Below are 20,316 nucleotides of genomic sequence, written 5' to 3' on the forward strand. Positions count from 1 at the left end.
GACAGCTTCTCCCTTCAAGCAGGCTGCGGTTCCAGCCTGTGTGGTCTGTGACTTGTTGCACACCTCAGGCTGAGGATCTTTACCCTCAGACCTGGCCTCGGTTGTTGGCTCTTTTGCACCCGGCTTAAACAGTTTGCACTGGTTGATGTGAAACCATTTACAAGCCCTTAGCTGACCCTCTAAACTGCTAGCCCTCGCTGTTAGCCTCGCGTTCTCCTCCCTTAAAGCCTGCTCAACTAACTTAGCCTCCGCAACCTGGCACCGCAGGTATTCCTCCATTTTACAGGAGGTCCCTTCCTGTGCATGTCTTTCTAGAGGGCACAGGTCGACAGGCTGCGCTGGCTCTAGTCAATTCTGTGGGTTGTCAAAGGGGGCCAAGGGAACCATCATAAGAGACCGCATTGTCTCTAAAATTGACTCTATTGCAGCGGGATCCATAGCTGCACTGGTTCCCTTTTCTGGGGCGGCGGTCTGGGCTTGGGCTTGGGCTGCGGGAGATTTTCCCTTATTATCCTTCCACGGATTTTTACAGTCCCTGCGCCACTGTCCATCCTTCCCACACCCGTAACAATTGAGCTTGGCTTGGGCAGGGTGATTCCCCTCCTGACGCCACTCCTTCTTGCTTGGGGCTGCGGGTTTTGCCTCATGCACTTTTCCCTTAGAGGGAGGTGCCTCCTGACTTCTACAATTCTTGTACGCAATGTTAAGCTGTCGGAGCACGGTCTCCTCCGTGATACCGGGACCTTGGGGGTCAAACCAAGATTTGGCTAGGGTCCATATCTGGGGCAAGCTGTTAGCAACCAGACAACAGAGCCAATGAACCCGCTGTTCGGCGGTCATTGCGGCCCGTTCCAGCATGCCCGGACAACTGCGCCGATACACTGGCCACAGCCTTTCTGCGAAAACCCGCGGGGGTTCTCCAGTTAGCTGCACAGTCCCTTCCACACGGAAGAACGAATTACCGTCGTCCACTCCCAGAACCTCCAAGACCTCGTCTCTGAGTTCCACATACCCTGTCCGTCCCCTCTTACTCCCGTCTGAGAGGCACTGAAGGATTGTGCTATCCATGGAGAAGAGCAGCATCTTTGCCTGTTCAAGATCATCACAATCATTGATGGCAGCTGTTTCCTCTACCTCCCTGAAATGGACGGAGGGATCTCCCTTCTCGGAGAGTTTTGGGAGGTGGCTTATCATTGCTCTGAGTTGTTGGGCACCGTGGGGCACCACGAGCTGGTTCATGTGGGGTCCGTCCGCGCCATTTGCGGCGGTGGGACCGAACCTCTGGTGCCGAGTAGGACACATTGGTGCCGGCTCCGGCTTTACTACCAGGGGTTGTTCCTCTTCCTGCTCCACCTCGGCTACCATTTCTTTCACCACCTCCCCTTCTGGCCAAGCCTCACTGTAGCTCGGTGGCGCTGAGGGTTCAGTGGCTGGTGCCACAACTACTTCACAAGGAATCGGATATTTGGATTCCTGCAAAAAGCTTATGTGACTTGCTTTTGGGCTTACGAGGCATACCATGCCTTTTGCCTTAACCAAGGCCATTCTCAGGTCCTCTATGGTCTTTTGGCAGGGGCCATGGTCTGCGCTCTCAAACCCATGCTCAAGGGCCAGCTTGTAAGCTGCCTTAACCTCTACTACTCTCTCCTCCTGCGCTCTTAGCTGTTGTGCGAGGCGGGCGTTTTTCTCCCGTATTCTCGCTTCATGTATCTTTGCCTCAGTAACCTGGCATTCCAGGTACTCTATTCTAGCCTGGTGTTGGCTGGCTACAACTTGGCGTTCCTGATTCAGCGCATGAAGCGCTGTGATGAGTTTTTCCCCACCCATGGCCTTTTCCTCTATTTCTGCTTCCTGGGCAGTGTTCTTGGCTGCCTGTGCTGCAACGACTCTGTCCAAAATCTGGACTTGTTTCTTGTAGCACATCAGCCACACTGCCTTTTCCACTGACTTCTTATGTTCTTTGCTCTCTGTCCACCTGATGGCTGCGTCTACCGGACGCCCATCCAGTAAGAGATCGGAAATCCACTGCTTAGTGAGATTTACCTTGCCAAAAACATAATCCGCTATCCTCTCATCCATAACATTTCGACCATTCAAACCTGGGTCTAATACATTACAATCCTGCTGCCAGTGTCCTGCCGCGGTCGCCATTTTCTGTAAGGGGTTTTTGATCGCAGCGGTTTCTCTCTCTAGAGGCCTCTCTCTCTTGCACAGTAAAAGCTTGAGTGGTTCGACCCACTCGCCCCTTAGGTTCTAGACACTGGACTTTGATGCAGGAACTACAATGTAGAGAATACTCGATAGGCCAGGTTTAATGGAAACGAAATGAAATTTTATTGCATAGAGAAAAACAAATCAAATGCAAGTCAATAACAGGGTACATGGGAGGGAAAAACAAATTCATAATACATTACTAACTGAGATAGATACAGGCATATTATACTTTACAAAAGTCATCATGAAATGGGGAAACACACGGAACATCAAGGGACAACAACTCATTGTTAAAATTACCCCTTAAATGCCCACCCCCTAAGCCTAGCTAGATCAGATTGTGAGGGGCCAGAAACATGCTCACCAATCTAGTTGGAAAGTATAGAGTTTTGAAACAGGTCTGCGTTTTGATCCTTTCAGGCGTCCTGTCTCCACGTGGTCAGCACTGCGGGCTGCGACACTCTTTCTTCTTCCTCGAGGTGAAGGTCACGGACAGGCTGGACACTGGCAGGCCTGGACGTCGGCGGGGACGGCGACCACCTGTTTGACCATGGTTGAAGAGGTCTCTTCGTGGAGTCTAGCTGATTACCATTTTCAGCTAGATTTCTTCTGTAGGGCTGCTGTCCTTTGTCTCGTCAACGGCCTGGGGTTTGTCGATGATCTCCCGATGGTTACCCCGGGGCGGGACGCAGACTCGAATCACCTTCTTGGTCTCTGGATCAACATTCCTCCACGGTTCTCAAAAGGACAAGCTCAAAAGCGCGTCTGGCTGCTCGCCCCCAATGGCTACCCGGGACTCCAGTTATACTTCTCAAAGAAGCCTTTATCTCCCGCCAAATCAAGGTTAGTCTTTGTTTAACTTTTGGCGGGCTTGTATCACAACGGGGTAGTTATTATATTTAAACTGCTTTTGGGATGGCCGGTGATGGCCATCTCTGGTCTGGAATGACCTTGTATTGTTTTGAATGTCTTCTTGATGTCTTTAATGGGTCTTTGATGCTCCCCTTATGAATATAAACTGTTTCCCTTTGTCTGGGTAAACATTTAGATGGCCTTTATCTACAGGCCGATCTGACTGGATCTGCATCCAATCCATATGTATGTGGTTGTGTCTGGTTTCGTTTTCTCCAAAACGGCCTTCCAGAACTTACTGTGGGCTGAATCCACAAAGGCTGTCTGGGGACTGCAGGAACCATTTTAAAGTGTCCAGAAAGCTAGTCACGGGGTCTGGTGGCCATTTTGTGTGTCCCTTTTCTGGGCTTCTTTTAAAACAGTCTTTTAAAAGTAAAGGCCTCTTCTGCCAAAGGACCCTTATCTGACAATATTAATTTTGCGAATCTTACAACTTGCACCTATCACTCACCTCTACATAGCACTTTCAGGCCCCTCTGACCCCCCACAGACCTCCTACTCACCTCTTACACTCTGGCGGGGTTCCCTGAGGTCGGGAAGCCTGCACTTCAGCTGGAAAAATAGGTCCAATCCTATTTTCTGCCTGTTAACTGCCTGTTAACAGGCAGTTAATAAGATTTAATCACTTTCCCGCCTCGAGGAGACGGGACCCAGGGCAGGACGGCTTCCTGCCTCCTGGCAAGTGGGCATGGAGGCGGGTTGGGGGTGGGTTTGCTACCCGCCCCCAAATTCTGCAAATTTACCGGCAGTCCCGCCTCCATACCCACCTCCTCGGGGCTGACAAAATCCAACCCTTTGTGTCCGTCTTCACGGAAGAAGATGCAAAAAACCTCCCGGAAATAGTGGAGAACCAAGGGTCTAGCGAGAATGAGGAACTGAAAGAAATTAGTACTGGTAAAAAAAATAGTACTGGGGAAATTAATGGGTGTGAAAGCTGATAAATCCCCTGGACCTGATGGCCTACATCCTAGGGTTTTGAAAGAGGTGGCTATAGAGATAGTGGATGCATTGGTTGTCATTTTTCAAAATTCCATTGATTCTAGAACGGTTCCCGTGGATTGGAAGGTAGCAAATGTAACCCTACTATTTAAAAAAGGAGGAAGAGAGAAAGCGGGGAACTACAGACCAGTTAACCTGACATCAAAAGTAGGGAAAATGCTAGAATCTATTATTAAGGACATGGTAACAGGGCACTTAGAAAATAATAATAGGATTGGGCAGAGTGAACACGGATTTATGAAAGGGAAATCGTGTTTGACAAATCTGTTAGCTTTTTGAGGTTGTAACTAGCAGAATAGATAAGGGGGAACCAGTGGATGTGGTGTATTCGGGTTTTCAGAAGGCATTCGATAAGGTGCCACACAAGAGGGTATTAAACAAAATTAGGGCTCATGGGGTTGGGGATAATATACTAGCATGGATTGAGGATTGGTTAACAGAGAGAAAACAGAGAGTAGGAATAAACGGGTCATTTTCGGGTTGGCAGGCTGTAACTAGTGGGGTATCGCAAGGATCAGTGTTTGGGCCTCACCTATTCATAATCTACATTAATGATTTGGATGAAGGGACCAAATGTAATATATCCAAGTTTGCTGATGATACAAAGCTGGGTGGGAATGTAAGTTGTGAGGATGATGCAAGGAGGCTTCAGGGGATATAGATAGGCTAAGTGAGTAGTCAAGAACATGGCAAATGGAATATAATGTGGAGAAATGTGAAGTTATCCACTTTGGTAGGAAAAATAGAAAAGCAGAGTATTTTTTAAATGGTGAGAGATTGGGAAATGTTGGTATTCAGAGGGACCTGGGTGTCCTTGTACACAAATCACTGAAAGTTAACGTGCAGGTACAGCAAGCAATGAGGAAAGCAAATGGTATGTTGGCCTTTATTACAAGAGGATTTGAGTATAAGAGTAAAGACATCTTACTGCAATTATATAGGGCCCTGGTGAGACCATACCTAGAGTATTGTGTACAGTTTTGGTCTCCTTACCTAAGGAAGGATATACTTGCCATAGAGAGAGTGCAACAAAGGTTCAATTGACTGGTTCCTGGGATGGGGGATTGTCCTCTGAGGAGATTTTGAGTAGACAAGGCCTATATTCCCTAGAGTTTAGAAGAATGAGAGGTGATCTCATTGAAACATACAAAATTTTTACAGGGCTTGACAGGGTAGATGCTGAGGGGATTTTTCCCCTGGCTGGGGAGTCTAGAACCATGGGTCACAGTCTCAGAATAAGGGGTTGTCCATTTAGGACTGAGATGAGGAGAAATTTCTTCACTCAGAGGGTGGTGAATCTTTGGAATTCTCTACCCCAGAGGGCTGTGGAGGCTCAGTCATTGGGTATATTCAAAACAAAAGTCGATAGATTTTTGAATATTAAGGGAATCGAGGGATATGGGGATAGTGCAGGAAAGTGGAGATGAGGTAGAAGATCAGCCATGATGTTATTGAACGGCGGAGCAGGCTCAAAGGGCCGAATGGTCTACTCCTGCTCCTATTTCTTATGTTCTTATGCAGCTGAATGTACCTTCAGCTGTTTGTGTCTGGAACGACGACCTCAAAAATGGCAGGTGGTGCGTCAAATCAGCATTGCACGCTGACTGATGTCACGATCTGCTGCACTACCGACCTGCCCAAAATGGAACAAGGCGGCCACCAGGCCAAACCGGCCTTTAATGTCAGCACTAAGGTGCCGAATTTCACGGCCTTGAAGTTTTGATAGGGAGCAGCTGGTCATTTGGCTCCCCCTGGTGGAACCTGCTTCACTTCATTCCCGATTGGCATGTTATTATGGAAAATAATAATTAGACAATATTTAATAATAGTAATCAATAAATGAGAAAATAACAATTAAATAATTACATGTATATTAAATGTTCATATTTATTTAAAAACTTGTGGACCATCTAATTGAATTTTGATGTTTTATTAAAATATAAAATGAAGTTATGGATAAAACTAATAGGTAAATACTCCGCGTACGTGCCAGTGGCGAGGTACTGTACTTTACTTCAATGGACAGAAAAGTGTGGGCAGTGTGCTTGTGGTGGATGAGGTGCCTTGCTGCCAGTGCATACTCAGAAAAATTAGGCTAATTAGATCTCTTAAGTTCAAAACTGTTAAAAAGATATATTACGTACTACATTAGATCTTCTATGGCATTGTTCCTGGGTAGTTTGATATTGGAAACATGACTTCTGATGCTTACCACCATCCTACATGACAGGGATTTTCTAATCACTGTAATACAGTAAGATTACTTAAACATTATTGTGACCAGGTAAAAATCTAACACGTTACTCTAACAGAAAAATACTAATCAGTAATCAGCAATCAAACTTGATTGAGGAACAACTAACTTTGTTCTTCTCCAAAACCTCTTATTCTTGATTACTTTTCAATATCCCACAGTGGATTTGCAGCGTTTGCTTAAGATCCAAATACTTAATTTTTTTAATCTATCCTCCTAGCTCGATGTAAAGAGAAAGATACTATTTTTCTCTTGTTTTTACACATAAACACTGTTTTAATGAAATCACTATTAATGTTTAACCTGCTTTTGGTTTTGTAGATGGTATCTGCTTGAGCAGATCTGCTACAGTGCCGAATTTCTTAAGTACCGCATTTTCCAAAATTCTATAGACTCTGGAACAGTTCCCATGGATTGGAGGGTAGCTAATGTAACCCCACTATTCAAAAAAGGTGGTAGAGAGAAAACGGGGAATTATAGACCGGTAAGCCTGACATCGGTAGTGGGGAAAATGCTAGAGTCCATTATAAAAGATGTAATAGCAGAGCACTTGGAAAACAATGACAGGATCGGACACAGTCAACATGGATTTACAAAAGGTAAATCGTGCTTGACTAATCTACTGGAATTTTTTGAGGATGTAACTGGTGGAATAGATAAGGGAGAACCAGTGGATGCGGTGTATTTGGACTTTCAGAAGGCTTTCGATAAGGTCCCGCATAAGAGATTAGCGTGTAAAGATAAAGCACATGGGATTGGGGGTAAGGTACTGACTTGGATAGAGAACTGGCTGGCAGACAGGGAGCAAAGAGTTGGAATAAATGGGTCTTTTTCCGAGTGGCAGGCAGTGACTAGTGGGGTACCGCAGAGATCGGTGCTAGGACCCAGCTACTCACAATATACATTAATGATCTAGACGAGGGAACTAGATGTAATATCTCCAAGTTTGCAGATGACACAAAGCTGGGTGGGCGTGTGTGCTGTGAGGGGGATGCAGAGAAACTTCAGTATGATTTGGACAGGTTGGGTGATTGGGCAGATGCAGTATAATGTGGATAAATGCAAGGTTATCCACTTTGGTGGCAAAAACAGGAAGGCAGATTATTATCTGAATGGCAATAGAATGGGAGAAGGGGAAGTGCAACGAGACCTGGGTGTCCTTGTGCACCAGTCGCTGAAGGTAAGCATGCAGGTGCAGCAGGCGGTTAAGAAGGCATATGGTATGTTGGCCTTCATAGCGAGAGGATTCGAGTACAGGAGCAAGGATGTCTTGCTGCAGTTGTAGAGGGCCTTGGTGAGACCACACCTTGAGTATTGTGTGCAGTTTTGGTCGCCTTATCTGAGGAAGGATATTCTTGCCATGGAGGGAGTGCAGCGAAGATTCACCAGACTGATACCTGGGATGGCAGGAATGACGTATGAGGAGAGATTGGTTCGATTGGGCTTATATTCGCTGGAGTTTAGAAGAATGAGAGGGGATCTCATTGAAACTTATAAAATTCTAACAGGACTAGACAGACTAGATGCAGGAAGGATGTTCCCAATGGTGGGGGAGTCCAGAACCAGGGGTCACAGTCTAAAGATAAGGGGTAAGCCATTTAGGACAGAGATAAGGAGGAATTTCTTCACCCAGAGAGTGGTGAACCTGTGGAATTCTCTACCACAAAAGGCAGTTGAGGCCAATTCATTAAATATATTCAAGAAGGAGTTAGATATATTTCTTAAGGCTAAAGGGATCAAGGGATATGTGGAGAAAGCAGGGACAGGGTACTGAATTTGGATGATCAGCCATGATCTCATTAAATGGCGGAGCAGGCTCAAGGAGCCGAATGGCCTACTCCTGCTCCTATCTTCTATGTTTCTATTGGTTATTAATACATTGGAGAAAATGTCACTGTATAAATCATAGAATGATACAGCACAGAAGCAGGCCATTTGGCCCATCGTGCCTGTTGTGGCCCAGCTATCCAACTAGTCCCACACCCCTGCTTTTTCCCCATAGCCCTGCAAATTTTCCCTTTTCAAGTATTTTTCCAATTCCCTTTTGAAAGTTATTATTGAATCTGTTTCCACCAGCCTTTCAGGCTGTGCATTCCAGATCATCATCACTCGCTGTGTAAATTATATCCCTCATGTCACCACTGGTTCTTTTGCCAATTATCTTAAATCTGTGTCCTCTGGTTACCGACCCTTCTATCACTGGAAACAGTTTCTCCTTATTTACTCTATCAAAACCCTTCATGACTCTGAACACCTCTATCAAATCTCCTCTTAATCTTCTCTGCACTAAGGAGAACAATCTCAGCTTCTCCAGTCTCTTCAAATAACTGAAGTCCCTCATTCCTGGTACCATTATAGTAAATCTCTTCTGCACCCTCTCTAAGGCCTTGACATCCTTGCTAAAGTGTGGTGCCTAGAATGGACCACAACACTCCAGCTGAGGCCTAACCAGATGTTTCTAAGGGGGGAAATTTGGGTGGCGCCCCTTTTGGGGTGCTAACATCACCAGAGCGCTAATTTTAGCACCCCAAAATAGTTAGCGCCCCATCACTGGAAATTCATTAGTCGTGCCCCTTCTCGGGGCACTTGTGGATAAATGTGAAGTTATCCACTTTGGTAGAAAAAACAGAAAGGCAGAGTATTTCCTAAATGGTGAAAGATTGGGTAATGCAGATGCTCAAAGGGACCTGGGTGTCCCTGTACATGAGTCACCGTAAGTGAATGTGCAGGTGCAGCAAGCCATTAGGAAGGCAAATGGTATGCTGGCCTTCATTACAAGAGGATTTGAGTACAGGAGTAAAGAAGTCTTACTCCAATTATATAGGGCCTTGGTGAGACCACACCTGGAGTACTGTGTACAATTTTGGTCTCCTTACCTAAGGAAGGATATACTTGCCATAGAGGGAGTGCAACGAAGGTTCACGAGATTGATTCCTGGGATGGCGGGACTGTCGTATGAGAAGAGATTGAGTAAACTAGGCTTGTATTCTCTTGAATTCAGAAGAATGAGAGGGGATCTCATTGAAGCATACAAAATTATTACAGGGCTTGATAGGGTGGATACTGGGAGAATGTTTCCCTTGGCTGGGGAGTCTAGAACCAGGGGCCACAGCCTCAGGATAAAGGGTAGGTCATTCAGGACTGAGATGAGAAGAAATTTCTTCACACAGAGAGTGGTGAATCTTTGGAATTCTCTACCCCAGAGGGCTGTGGAGGCTCAGTCATTGGGTATATTCAAAACAGAAGGCGATAGATTTCTGACTAGTAAGGGCATCAAGGGATATGGTGATAGGGCCAGTGAATGGAGTTGTGGCAGAAGATCAGCCATGATCTCATTGAATGGTGGAGCAGGCTCGAAGGGCCGAATGGCCTATTCTTGCTCCGATTTCTTATGTTCTTATGTTCTTATGCTACAACTGAAGATCGCGGCACTACGTGCAACTGCACCACGCACATCGGCACGTTGCGCCACATCATTGCAGGCCTCCTCCCCTGATTAAAGGGGAGGGGCCTAGTGCTGCACGCACCAGGGCCCTGCTAGACCACCGGGGAGCAGGGTGCCGTGAAAAAGCCCGGCACTCAAGGAGTGCCAGGTGGAGCGATTGTGGCTGGCACCCCGAGGAAAGAAAGGTGATGGGGGCAAGTGCTGGCAGTCGGCCAAAAAAATATGGCTGCCTGACACCTGTTCCTTTTACTAGCGCCGCTGCTGCAACAATAACGCTCCCCTGACCCTGTCGGACATATCGTCCGGCAATAGGTCAGGGAGAGCAAGCTGAATTCCGCGGGAGGTGTTAGCGGCGCCATACTCTGGCGCTAGGGCATTTGCACCCCGCGCTAACGAGAGACACAAATTGACCCAATTTTCCTCCCTACAGGTTTAACATAACTTTCTTGCTTTTGTACTCTATAATTCTATTTATGAGGGTAAGTATTCCGTATGCCTTTTTAACAACCTTCTCAGCTTTCAAATATTTGTGTGTGTACACCCCAGGTGTCTCTGTTCCTGCATCCCCTTTAAATTGTACTATTTCATTTATATTGCCTCTCTTCATTTTTCCTACCAAAACTGATCACTTCACACTTACCTGCATTAAATTTCATCTACCATGTGTCTGCCCATTTCACCAGTCTGTCTACATCCTCCTGAAGACTGTTATTGTCCTCCTCACTGTTTACTACATTTCCGAGTTTAGTTTCCTCTGCAAACTTTGAAATTATGCTCTGTATAGTCAAGTACAGGTCATTAATATGTATTAAAAAGAACAGTGGTCCCAACATGCATCCACTTATATCAATGAAGAAAAGTATTTTAAAGTTCTAAAAAAAATGAAATTGTTTTAGATTTTTGTTGGAAAAACAATTAACTGCTATGAACTTGTATAAGTAATCATGAAATGTTCTTCTAATAAATGTCACATAGGCCCAGAAATTGCAGTGGGAAGCGTACCTCCGGAGTACGACTCCGACCCACAGAACATTTACAAAATTACCTGCTGGCACCCAGGCTGCGAAGAGTTGTGGTCTCAGGCCTTGAGGCGGAGGGCAGTGGAATAACCCATGGATCCCAGGGATGCAGGCGGTTTGGAAACATACCTGGGATTACGTGGGCCCGATCCTCCAATAATAAAGGAGAATTCCATTGCAATCATTTATGAAGGGAATCCCCTGTTGAAATGCAATGGAATCCCGAAATGTAATAGTTATACAATTAACAGAATTGCAATTTTGTTCAAGAGGTCCTTCAATGCACCAACCTCAATAAAAATGTAAGTTTTTGTTAATTTTAAACATCATTTAGATTGCAATCTGGGCCAATATTTGACATGGTTGACCACTCCATCCTTTTCCAACGTCTCTCCACCATCGTCCAGCTGGGTGGGACTGCACTCGCCTGGTTCCATTCTTATCTATCGAATCGTAACCAGAGAATCACCTGCACCGGCATTGTTCCACGGAAGCTCAGCATAAGCTCGAGGAACAGCACCTCATCTTTCGATTAGGCACTCTACAGCCCTCTGGACTCAACATAGAGTTCAACAATTTCAGATCATAACCATGGCCCCTATCACATATATATACATTTTTTATTTTTTTTATCCACTTTTGTTTGGCCTTTTTTCTTCCCTCCCACATGGCAGCTGTCCTTCATTCTGCCAGCGCAATTCACACTTCATCTAGAGCCAGCCTTTGTTCCTTAACCTGTCCCATTACCATTACGCGTTGACAGGCCATCCACGGTGTTAAATCCGTGAATGTTGATGTATGGTGTCCTTCAATAAATTGACAGAGACTGCAGAGGAACAATCAACAGGTGTTTACTGGATGCAGGTTACTCTAAAACTAAAGTGCAGATCCCTACTCAGGGTTTATATACAGGTGTGGTCACTGCCGGTACTACAGTATACAGGAGCTGTAAAAAGTAGTTCTCCCCTTAAAGGTACATACACTACAATTCCTCCCCTTTTAGATTAACAGTACCATAACATTCATTTAACAATTAACACTTTTAACATGCAACATTAACTGCAAATAGTCCATTTATAAATTCAGTCTTTGGGGCGGCTTCCTGATCCTTTCTGGATAGCGCCTTTCCTGAGTGTCTTGCTCTTGGTGCGGAGGCGATTCTGGCCCCCTGTCATCGGTTGGTTCATCAGATCCCAATGCTACTGTTACTGGGGTAGATGCTACCTGTATGTCGGGTTCATGACCAGGTACGCGAGACCTGGGGTTGACTCGTTCCTGTGACTCTAGGATCTGGTCGACATGGCGTCTCACAATGTTCTCCCCAACATCCACTGTGTACATTAGTGGCCCCTGCCGTGTGCAGATCGTTCCTGGTTGCCATTTCTCTGTTCGGTAGTCGTGGGCCAAGACTGGTTGCCCTACATTGAAGCACCTTGTCGGCTTCTCATTGATGTGCTGGAATTGCTTATTCTCAACATCTCTTCGTACATTTGGTCTGAGCAAATCCAGACGAGATCTCAACCTTCGGTTAAAGAACATCATGGCCGGGGTCTGGTTGGTGACTGCATGTGTCGCATTTCTGTAGGCTAACAGGAAATTGTCCACCTTATGCTGCAGTGGAATGTCATCATCGCACATGGCCCTTACTGCTTTTTTAAAGGTTTGTACGAACCTCTCAGCCAATCCATTTGTGGCTGGATGATACAGGGCGGATGTGTAATGCCTTACCCTGTAAGAATTCGCAATAATTTACAGTTCTGAAGATTCATGTTTTTTGATTAAAGTATCCCTGGGCAATGTGCTTTTTAAATTTCCAGGGATAAAATGGCTGTCACACCACATGGCCGAATGACAAAAGAGGTTTGGAATGCAGCTTTCTGTGTCTGGAAGTAAGGTTCAATGAAGACAAAGGACATTGCTTTGTTTATAAAGCAATTGAATGCTATTAGCATTTGTTTGTATATCGAGTGGATACACCTAAACTGCAGAAGAGACTCTTTGTATCTTGAATGGGTTTCCAATCACCCAGTACTGGACTATAGAGCAGATGTATCTCCCTTTTGTTTCAGCAAAGGGAGCTCTGAAAATCACATTAACTCAATCTAACCACTTTGAGTTAGCCTATCACAGCTTTGGGGTTAATTTTGCACACAGCCCTTGTAAGGCAGGATGTGAGGGGCTCACCAGGTATAAAAAAAGGCTGAGCAGCCAGCTCGCTCTCTTGACTCTTGGCTCTTGACTCTTGACTTCCTGGGACGATAGGTGAGCTCTCGCTCTCTCTCTCTCTCTCTCTCTCTTCGCTGGACCACATGTCAGCAGAGTTTCTGACTCCACACAAGGCAACCTAGCAGGAGTTAAGGGGGGATGGTGATTTAAGGGAATTGCTAAGATTGTTTAAATACATTGTAGCCATTGTATCCCTCGTTTTTGCCGTGTGTACCCCCTTGATATATAGTTTTACAATTTTACTGTGTTCGTGTGGGATAGTTTGATATTGTGATTGGAGTTTCTTTTAGTTAATAAAGCTTGATTTTGTTCTCTCATCCAAACCACTTGTTCCGTTTAATATCATTAATTATAAGTTCCTCCACTCAGAACTAAAGGAGGGGTAGCGATTCAAAACCGCTGTTTGTAAATTGGTTTAGAGTGCAGCAGCAAAAAGACTGCTGGCCAGGTAGATTACCTTAAACCAGTTAAAGGAAGCCCCCGGAATCCTTACAACCCCATTCCTTTTCATAAATCTTCGAAAATCTTCGGACACAAACTGTGGTCCGTTATCAGAGCAAATCTGCTCTGGCAAGCCGTTCCTGGCAAATATGGTCCGTAGGACTGCAATAGTTTTCTCCGTGGTGGTGGAGGACATTTTGATCACCTCAGGCCATTTTGAGTGCGCATCCATGGCTATTAAAAACATTGAGTCCATGAATGGACCAGCAAAATCAATATGCACCCGTTGCCATGGAGATGAGGGCCACTCCCATGGGTGTAGAGGGGCATGTGGTGGTGCATTTTGGACCTTCTGGCATCCTGAGCAGCTCTTTGTCAGGTCCTCGATTTGCTGATCGATCCCCAGCCACCACACATAAGCCCTAGCAAGGCTTTTCATTTTCACCCCTCCCAGATGGCCTTCGTGAAGCTCATTGAGCACTCGCTCCCTTAACTTGGGTGGAATTACCACTCGGGATCCACACATCAAGGTCCCCTGGCATACTGACAGCTGTTCTCTTCTGGATGAGAATGCTGGCAACAGTGAGTCGCCATGTGCTGGCCATCCCTTCACCGTCAAATCATATACCCGAGACAGTGTCGGGTCATTTCGGGTCTCCTTCTCTATACCAGCGGTAGTTACTGGCAAGCATTCAATTATAGTCAAATGAAATATTTCGACAGGATCCACTGCTGGTGCTTCCTCCGCAGTAGGCAGTGGCAGGCATAATAGCCCATCAGCGTTTCCATGCTGTTTCGTGCCCTTATACTCGATATCATATTGGTGCGCCCCTAGAAAACGGGACCATCGTTGTAGCCGTTGCGCAGTCATCACCGGAACGCCCTTCTTTGGATTAAAGATGGAGACAAGTGGTTGGTGGTCAGTCAGCAAGGTGAACTTCTGCCCGTGCAGATAGTGGTTGAACTTTTTCACTCCCCACACTAGGCTGAGGGCCTCCCTGTCAATCTGGGCGTAGTTACGCTCGGCTGAGGTTAGTGACTGAGACGCAAAGGCTACTGGCCTCTCCGAGCCGTCCGGGAATTTGTGCGACAGCACCGCTCCAATGCCATAGGGTGATGCATCACACGCCAGCCGAATTGGTAGTGCTGGGTTGAAGTGAGCCAACACCTCTTTTGATGTGGTCAATTCTTTGCACTTCTGGAAAGCTCGTTTACATTCGTCATTCCACTTCCATGGTACCCCTGTTTGCAGTAGGGTGTTCAGTGGGTGTAGTACTGTAGACAAATTCGGCAAGTACTTATGGTAGTAGTTCACCAACCCGAGGAACGACCTCAGTTGTGACACATTTTCCGGTGCTGGAGCCTTGACTACTGCCTCAATCTTTTCAGGGGACTTATGTAACCCCTCTTCATCAATAACGTGGCCACAATACGAGATCTGCTTCTGGAAAAACTCGCATTTGTGGCGATTAGCTCGGAGCCCATAATCCTTCAATCTAGTGAGCACCTGCTCCAGGTTGGCGAGGTGATCACTGTCATTTTCACCCGTGACCAGGATGTCGTCCAAATAACACTGGGTCCCTGGAATCCCTTGCAGGACTTGATCCATTGCCCTTTGCCAAATAGCCGGAGCTGATGCTACCCCGAACACCAGCCGGTTGTATTGGTAGAGACCTTTATGAGTGTTGATCGTGAAGTACTGTTTCGAGGCTTCTTCTACCTCCATTTGCAGGTACGCCTGGGCCAGGTCAATCTTAGTGAAGCGTTTCCCTCCAGATAGCGAGGCGAAAATATCTTCAATCCGCGGAAGCGGATATTGTACAGTCTGAAGGACTGGGTTCACTGTCACCTTAAAGTCCCCACAGATGCGAACCTTCTTTGGTTCCCCAGGCGTATTACTCAACGAACTCTTCATTACAGGAACGATGGGTGTAGCCCACTCGCTCCAGTCCACTTTGGATAGTACTCCTGAACGTTCCAAATCTTCCAGCTCTGCTTCAACGGCTGGGCGGATCGCATAAGGTACCGGTCTGGCCTTAAAAAACTTTGGGCTTGCATTTTCCTCTATTTTGATCATTGCTGTTATGCCTTTTAGTGTTCCGAGTTCCTCCTGGAACACTTCTTGTGCGTCAGTTAGCATTTTTGACAGTCGTCCAGGTGTGACGTCATCTTCCTTTTTGGCATCTACAGTCAGTGCTTGTATGGAATGCCAATCTAGTTGTATCTTCCGGATCCATTCACGCCCTAGTAGTGGTGGTCCTCCATCTGGCAATACATATATGTCCATTTTTGGTGTTTTCTTGCCGTATATCACATTCACCCTTATTTTTCCTTTGGGGTAGACTTTTTGCCCCGTGTACGTCTTCAAGACAATCTCTGTATTTCTCAAGGGTATATGTGAGAATAGCCGCTTGTAGTCCCTTCGGTTTATGACTGTTAGGGCTGATCCTGTGTCCAATTCCATTTTCACTTGGACTCCGTCTATCTTGAGCGTGACCCAGATAGTTTGGTGATCCTCCATTTTGATTACATGATGTAGTTTCAGACAACCCAGCTCCTTGCTTCCGGAGTCTGTATCACTTTTCTGTTCGTCTGAACTACTCTCCGTCACCTTATGTACCTTTTTGTACTTCTCCTGTGGAGATTTCTTGCTGCTGGTTTTCTTTCCCGACCTGCAGACACTTGCTTTGTGTCCTACTTTTCCACACTGACTGCACACTTGGTCCTTGAACCAACAATCCTTATGGTCGTCTGTAGTTCTGCCGCAGCAATAACACTTCACTGCTCCATATGACATTTCATTTGTGCCATATTCTTGCGATCTCCGTTGTATCCCTGCAGCGCCCCGTGCGGCTGCTTCATGTGATACTTCCATGCTGAAAGCCTTGTCAAGCGTAAGATCCTTTTCTGATAGAAGCCGTTTCTGGGTTCCTTCACTTTGAAGCCCACACACAAACTTGTCCCTTAAAGTATCTGCTAGTCCCGTTCCAAACTGGCAGTGTTTTGATAGTTTGCGCAGTTCCGTTAAATACTCAGCATTACTTTCGTCTTTATGCTGGTTCCTTTTGTGAAACTTAAATCTTTCTGCTATCAGCAGCAGTGTGGGGTTTAAGTGGTCCTGTAGGATTGCCACTATGCTTTCAAAATCCTTTTCTACTGGCTTCTCTGGGGTTACTAGGTTTCGCAGTAAGCCGTACGTTTTTGCACCCATGGAATTCAACAATACCAGTGCTTTCCTGGCATCTGGCACTTCATTCGCCTTGCAGTACACTTCTACGCGTTCTATATATGTTGCCGAATCTTCGACTTCATTGTCGAACGCTGTGACACTGCCACTCTTCTGCATCCCTGGATGTGGTTAGACTGGCTAAAAATGGCATCTCCCGCGCTCTCCCTTCTTCTCCGCTGGCTCAAAATGGCGTCTCCCGTGCTTCCTTTCTTCCCCCGCGGACGCTGCTCAGCCCTTGAAACCCCGGCCGCGCTCTGCGCGTTTTCCCTTCTCTCGTTGACGCTGCTCGGTCTTCAACCCCGGCTGCGCCCTGTGCGCTTTACCCTCTCTCTTACCCAGTCGACGCTGCTCAGCCTTTTTCTGTGCCGTCGGTCGGCTCCAGCCGCCGCCGTCCGGGAAGTGTCTGCGCCGTACCTGCTGCCAGCCCGCTGCGCTGGATCGTCTCGACTGGGAAACCAAGCCCAGCTCTCCACAGCCTCCTCTGCGATGTTCAAGTCCTCTCCGGATGGTCGACGCCCGCACTGGTGGAATCGGCCTTCTTCTACAGAGTTGCAGGTAGGTTCGAATCGACTCGTCGCCACTGTTAAATCCGTGAATGTTGATGTATGGTGTTCTTCAATAAATCAACAGGTGTTTACTGGATGCAGGTTACTCTAAAACTGAAGTACAGAGCCCTACTCAGGGTTTATATACAGGTGTGGTTACTGCCGGTACTACAGTATACAGGAGCTGTAAAAAGTAGTTCTCCCCTTAAAGGTACATACACTACACACGGGAGCTCTGAAAAAGCAGTAATAACAACAGAAAATGCTGGAAAAACTCAGCAGGCCAGGGCAGCATCCGTGGAGAGAGAAACAGAGTTAACGTTTCAGGTCGATGACCTTTTGTCAGAACTGGAAAAAAGCAGGAAAAGGAATAGATTGTGAAGCAAGTTAGGGGCTGGGAAAAGGAGGAGGGGATGAAAGAACAAAAGGGAAGGTCAGTAATAATAGGATAGAAAGCAGGAGAGATTAATAGACATTAAGAGATATTCAAGGCAATAATAATTTGAGTTTTTGATCATTTGAAACATCATTAAGACTGTAATCCGGGCCAATATTTGCATTAACACAGATTAACACTGGTATCTGGGTGCTGTGCATTGCCCAGTTTATTGTGGGACTGCAGCGCCAGACATTGGCTGTCGAGTGAACAGCTGGCGGCGGCGCCCTCTAGCGGCGGCCTGAGGCCTTGCCGGCTTGGTGCTCGATTGTTTGTGGCTGGTGGACGGCGCTTGTTTTGGTAACTAGGAGACGGGCGGCGGGAGCGGACCGGGGCTCCGAGCGACCCACCGACCCCAGCCTGCGCCCGGCCGGCCGAGCGGACATGGCGGAGCAGGACTCGCCGACTTTGGTAAGTGGGTGAGCGGCTTGATTGTTGAGCGAGAACCACACGGGCGGTTTCGCCTCGGGCTGCGGCCGGGCCTGTCGGACCATCAGAGAGAGAGCGGCGCCAGCCGGTGGGACAGTGCGAGCCCGGCACCCGGGGGATGGTAGGGAGCCCGGGGCGGTGGGGATCCGGGGGTGGGAGGCAGAGATCCGGGGGTTGGGGGGGAGGCAGAGATCCGGGGGTTGGGGGGGAGGCAGAGATCCGGGGGTTGGGGGGGAGGCAGAGATCCGGGGGTTGGGGGGGAGGCAGAGATCCGGAGGGTGGGAGGCAGAGATCCGGGGGGTGGGGGGGGAGGCAGAGATCCGGGGGGTGGGGGGGGAGGCAGAGATCTGGGGGTTGGGGGTTGGGGGGGGAAGGGAGGCAGAGATCCAGGGGTTGCGGGGGGGGGGGAGGCAGAGATCCGAGGGTTGGGGGTGTAATGTATGTACCTTTAAGGGGGAGAACTACTTTTTACAGCTCCTGTATCCTGTAGTACCGGCAGTCACCACACCTGTATATAAACCCTGAGTAGTGATCCGTACAGTCAGTTGCAGTTTGAGCCCTCATTCAGTAAACACCTGTTGATTGTTCCCTGCAGTCTTTTGTCTTATTATTGAAGGACACAACATTAAGATACACGGATCTAACATTGGCGACGACGCAGATTCGAACCTACCTGCAACTCTGCATCACCTCCCAGGGATTCACTCCTGGAGAACAGTGGAAGGAGGTCGAGTCCAGAAGCACGGGCGTCGACCATGGCCAACCGCCCAGTCATCCAGCGGAGATTTGAGCATCGCAGGGGAGGCTGTCGAGAGCCAGACTTGGCTTTCCAGTCACGGTGGTCCAGCGAAACGGGCTGGCAACAGGTACTGCGCAGACCCTTCCCAGACAGCGGCGGCTAGAGCCGACCGAGCGGCACAGAAAAAGGCCGAGCAGCGTCGACAGGGGAGAGAGAGAGGGCAGAGCGCACAGGGCGCAGCCGGTGTTCAGGACCGAGCAGCATCAACGGGGGAGAGAGGCGAGAGAGAGCAGAGCGCAGCCAGTGTTCAAGGGCTGAGCAGCGTCAACGGGGGAGAGAGGCGAGAGAGAGCAGAGCGCAGCCGGTGTTCAAGGGCCGAGCAGCGTCAACGGGGGAGAGAGGCGCGCAGGAAAACGCGAGGCAGCTGCCATTGCCATGAGGACCGCAGAGAGCGGCATTGGCAGCAGCGCTGGAGCAGCGCACGAAACCCACAGGGCGTCGCCATTTGCCACGAGGACCGCCGAGAGCGGTGTTGGCAGCAGCGCGGGAGACGCCATTTTAAGCCGCAGCGGGGAAGAAAGGAAAGCGCGGGAGACGCCATTTTAAGCCGCAGCGAGGAAGAAAGGAAAGCGCGGGAGACGCCATTTTAAGCCAGTCTAACCACACCTAAAAATGCCGAAGAATGGCAGTATCACAGCGTTCGACAATGAAGTCGAAGATTGGACGACATATGTCGAACGCATAGAAGTATACTGCAAGGCGAATGAAGTGCCAGATGACAAGAAAGCGCTGGTATTGTTGAATTCAATGGGTGCAAAAACGTATGGCTTACTACGAAACCTAGTAACCCCAGAGAAGCCAGTAGAAAAGGATTTTGAAAACATAGTGTCAATCCTACAGGACCACTTAAACCCCACACCGCTGCTGATAGCAGAAAGATTTAAGTTTCACAAAAGGAACCAGCATAAAGATGAAAGTAATGCTGAGTATTTAACGGAACTGCGCAAGCTATCGAAACACTGCCAGTTTGGAACGGGACTAGCAGATACTTTAAGGGGCAAGTTTGTGTGTGGGCTTCAAAGTGAAGGAACCCAGAAACGGCTTCTATCAGAAAAGGATCTTACGCTGGACAAGGCTTTCAGCATTGCAGTATCACATGAAGCAGCCGCACGGGGCACTGCAGAGATACAACGGAGACCGCAAGAATATGGCACAAATGAAATGTCATACGGAACAGTAAAGTGCTATCGCTGCGGCAGAACAACACACGACCATAATGATTGCTGGTTCAAGGATAAAGTGTGCAGACAGTGTGGAAAAGTAGGACACATAGCAAGAATCTGCAGGTCGGGAAAGAAAACCAGCAGCAAGAAATCTCCACAGGAGAAGTACAAGAAGGTACATAAGGTGACGGAGAGTAGTTCAGAC

The 20,316-nt window shown here is 47.6% G+C and overlaps 1 protein-coding gene across 5 annotated transcripts in view; it reads left to right on the forward strand.

The window, feature by feature from the left end:
• Positions 1 to 17,971: 17,971 nt before the first annotated feature.
• Positions 17,972 to 20,316, forward strand: part of ttc21b (tetratricopeptide repeat domain 21B) — a 128,558-nt gene continuing 126,213 nt past the window's right edge. For 2 of the 5 annotated variants that reach the window (XM_085986446.1, XM_085986448.1), the window contains exon 1: positions 17,978 to 18,131. In XM_085986446.1, the coding sequence (XP_085842572.1) occupies positions 18,105 to 18,131 (27 nt within the window). In that variant the 5' untranslated portion in view covers positions 17,978 to 18,104. Of the gene's footprint in view, positions 18,132 to 20,316 lie in introns of all 5 variants that reach the window. The other 3 variants (XM_085986451.1, XM_085986447.1, XM_085986449.1) reach the window with 3 other exon arrangements.

This window comes from Somniosus microcephalus, chromosome 4 (assembly GCF_052327205.1).
Source record: "Somniosus microcephalus isolate GS21.2 chromosome 4, FLI_Smic_1.0, whole genome shotgun sequence".
NCBI lineage: Eukaryota > Metazoa > Chordata > Chondrichthyes > Squaliformes > Somniosidae > Somniosus > Somniosus microcephalus.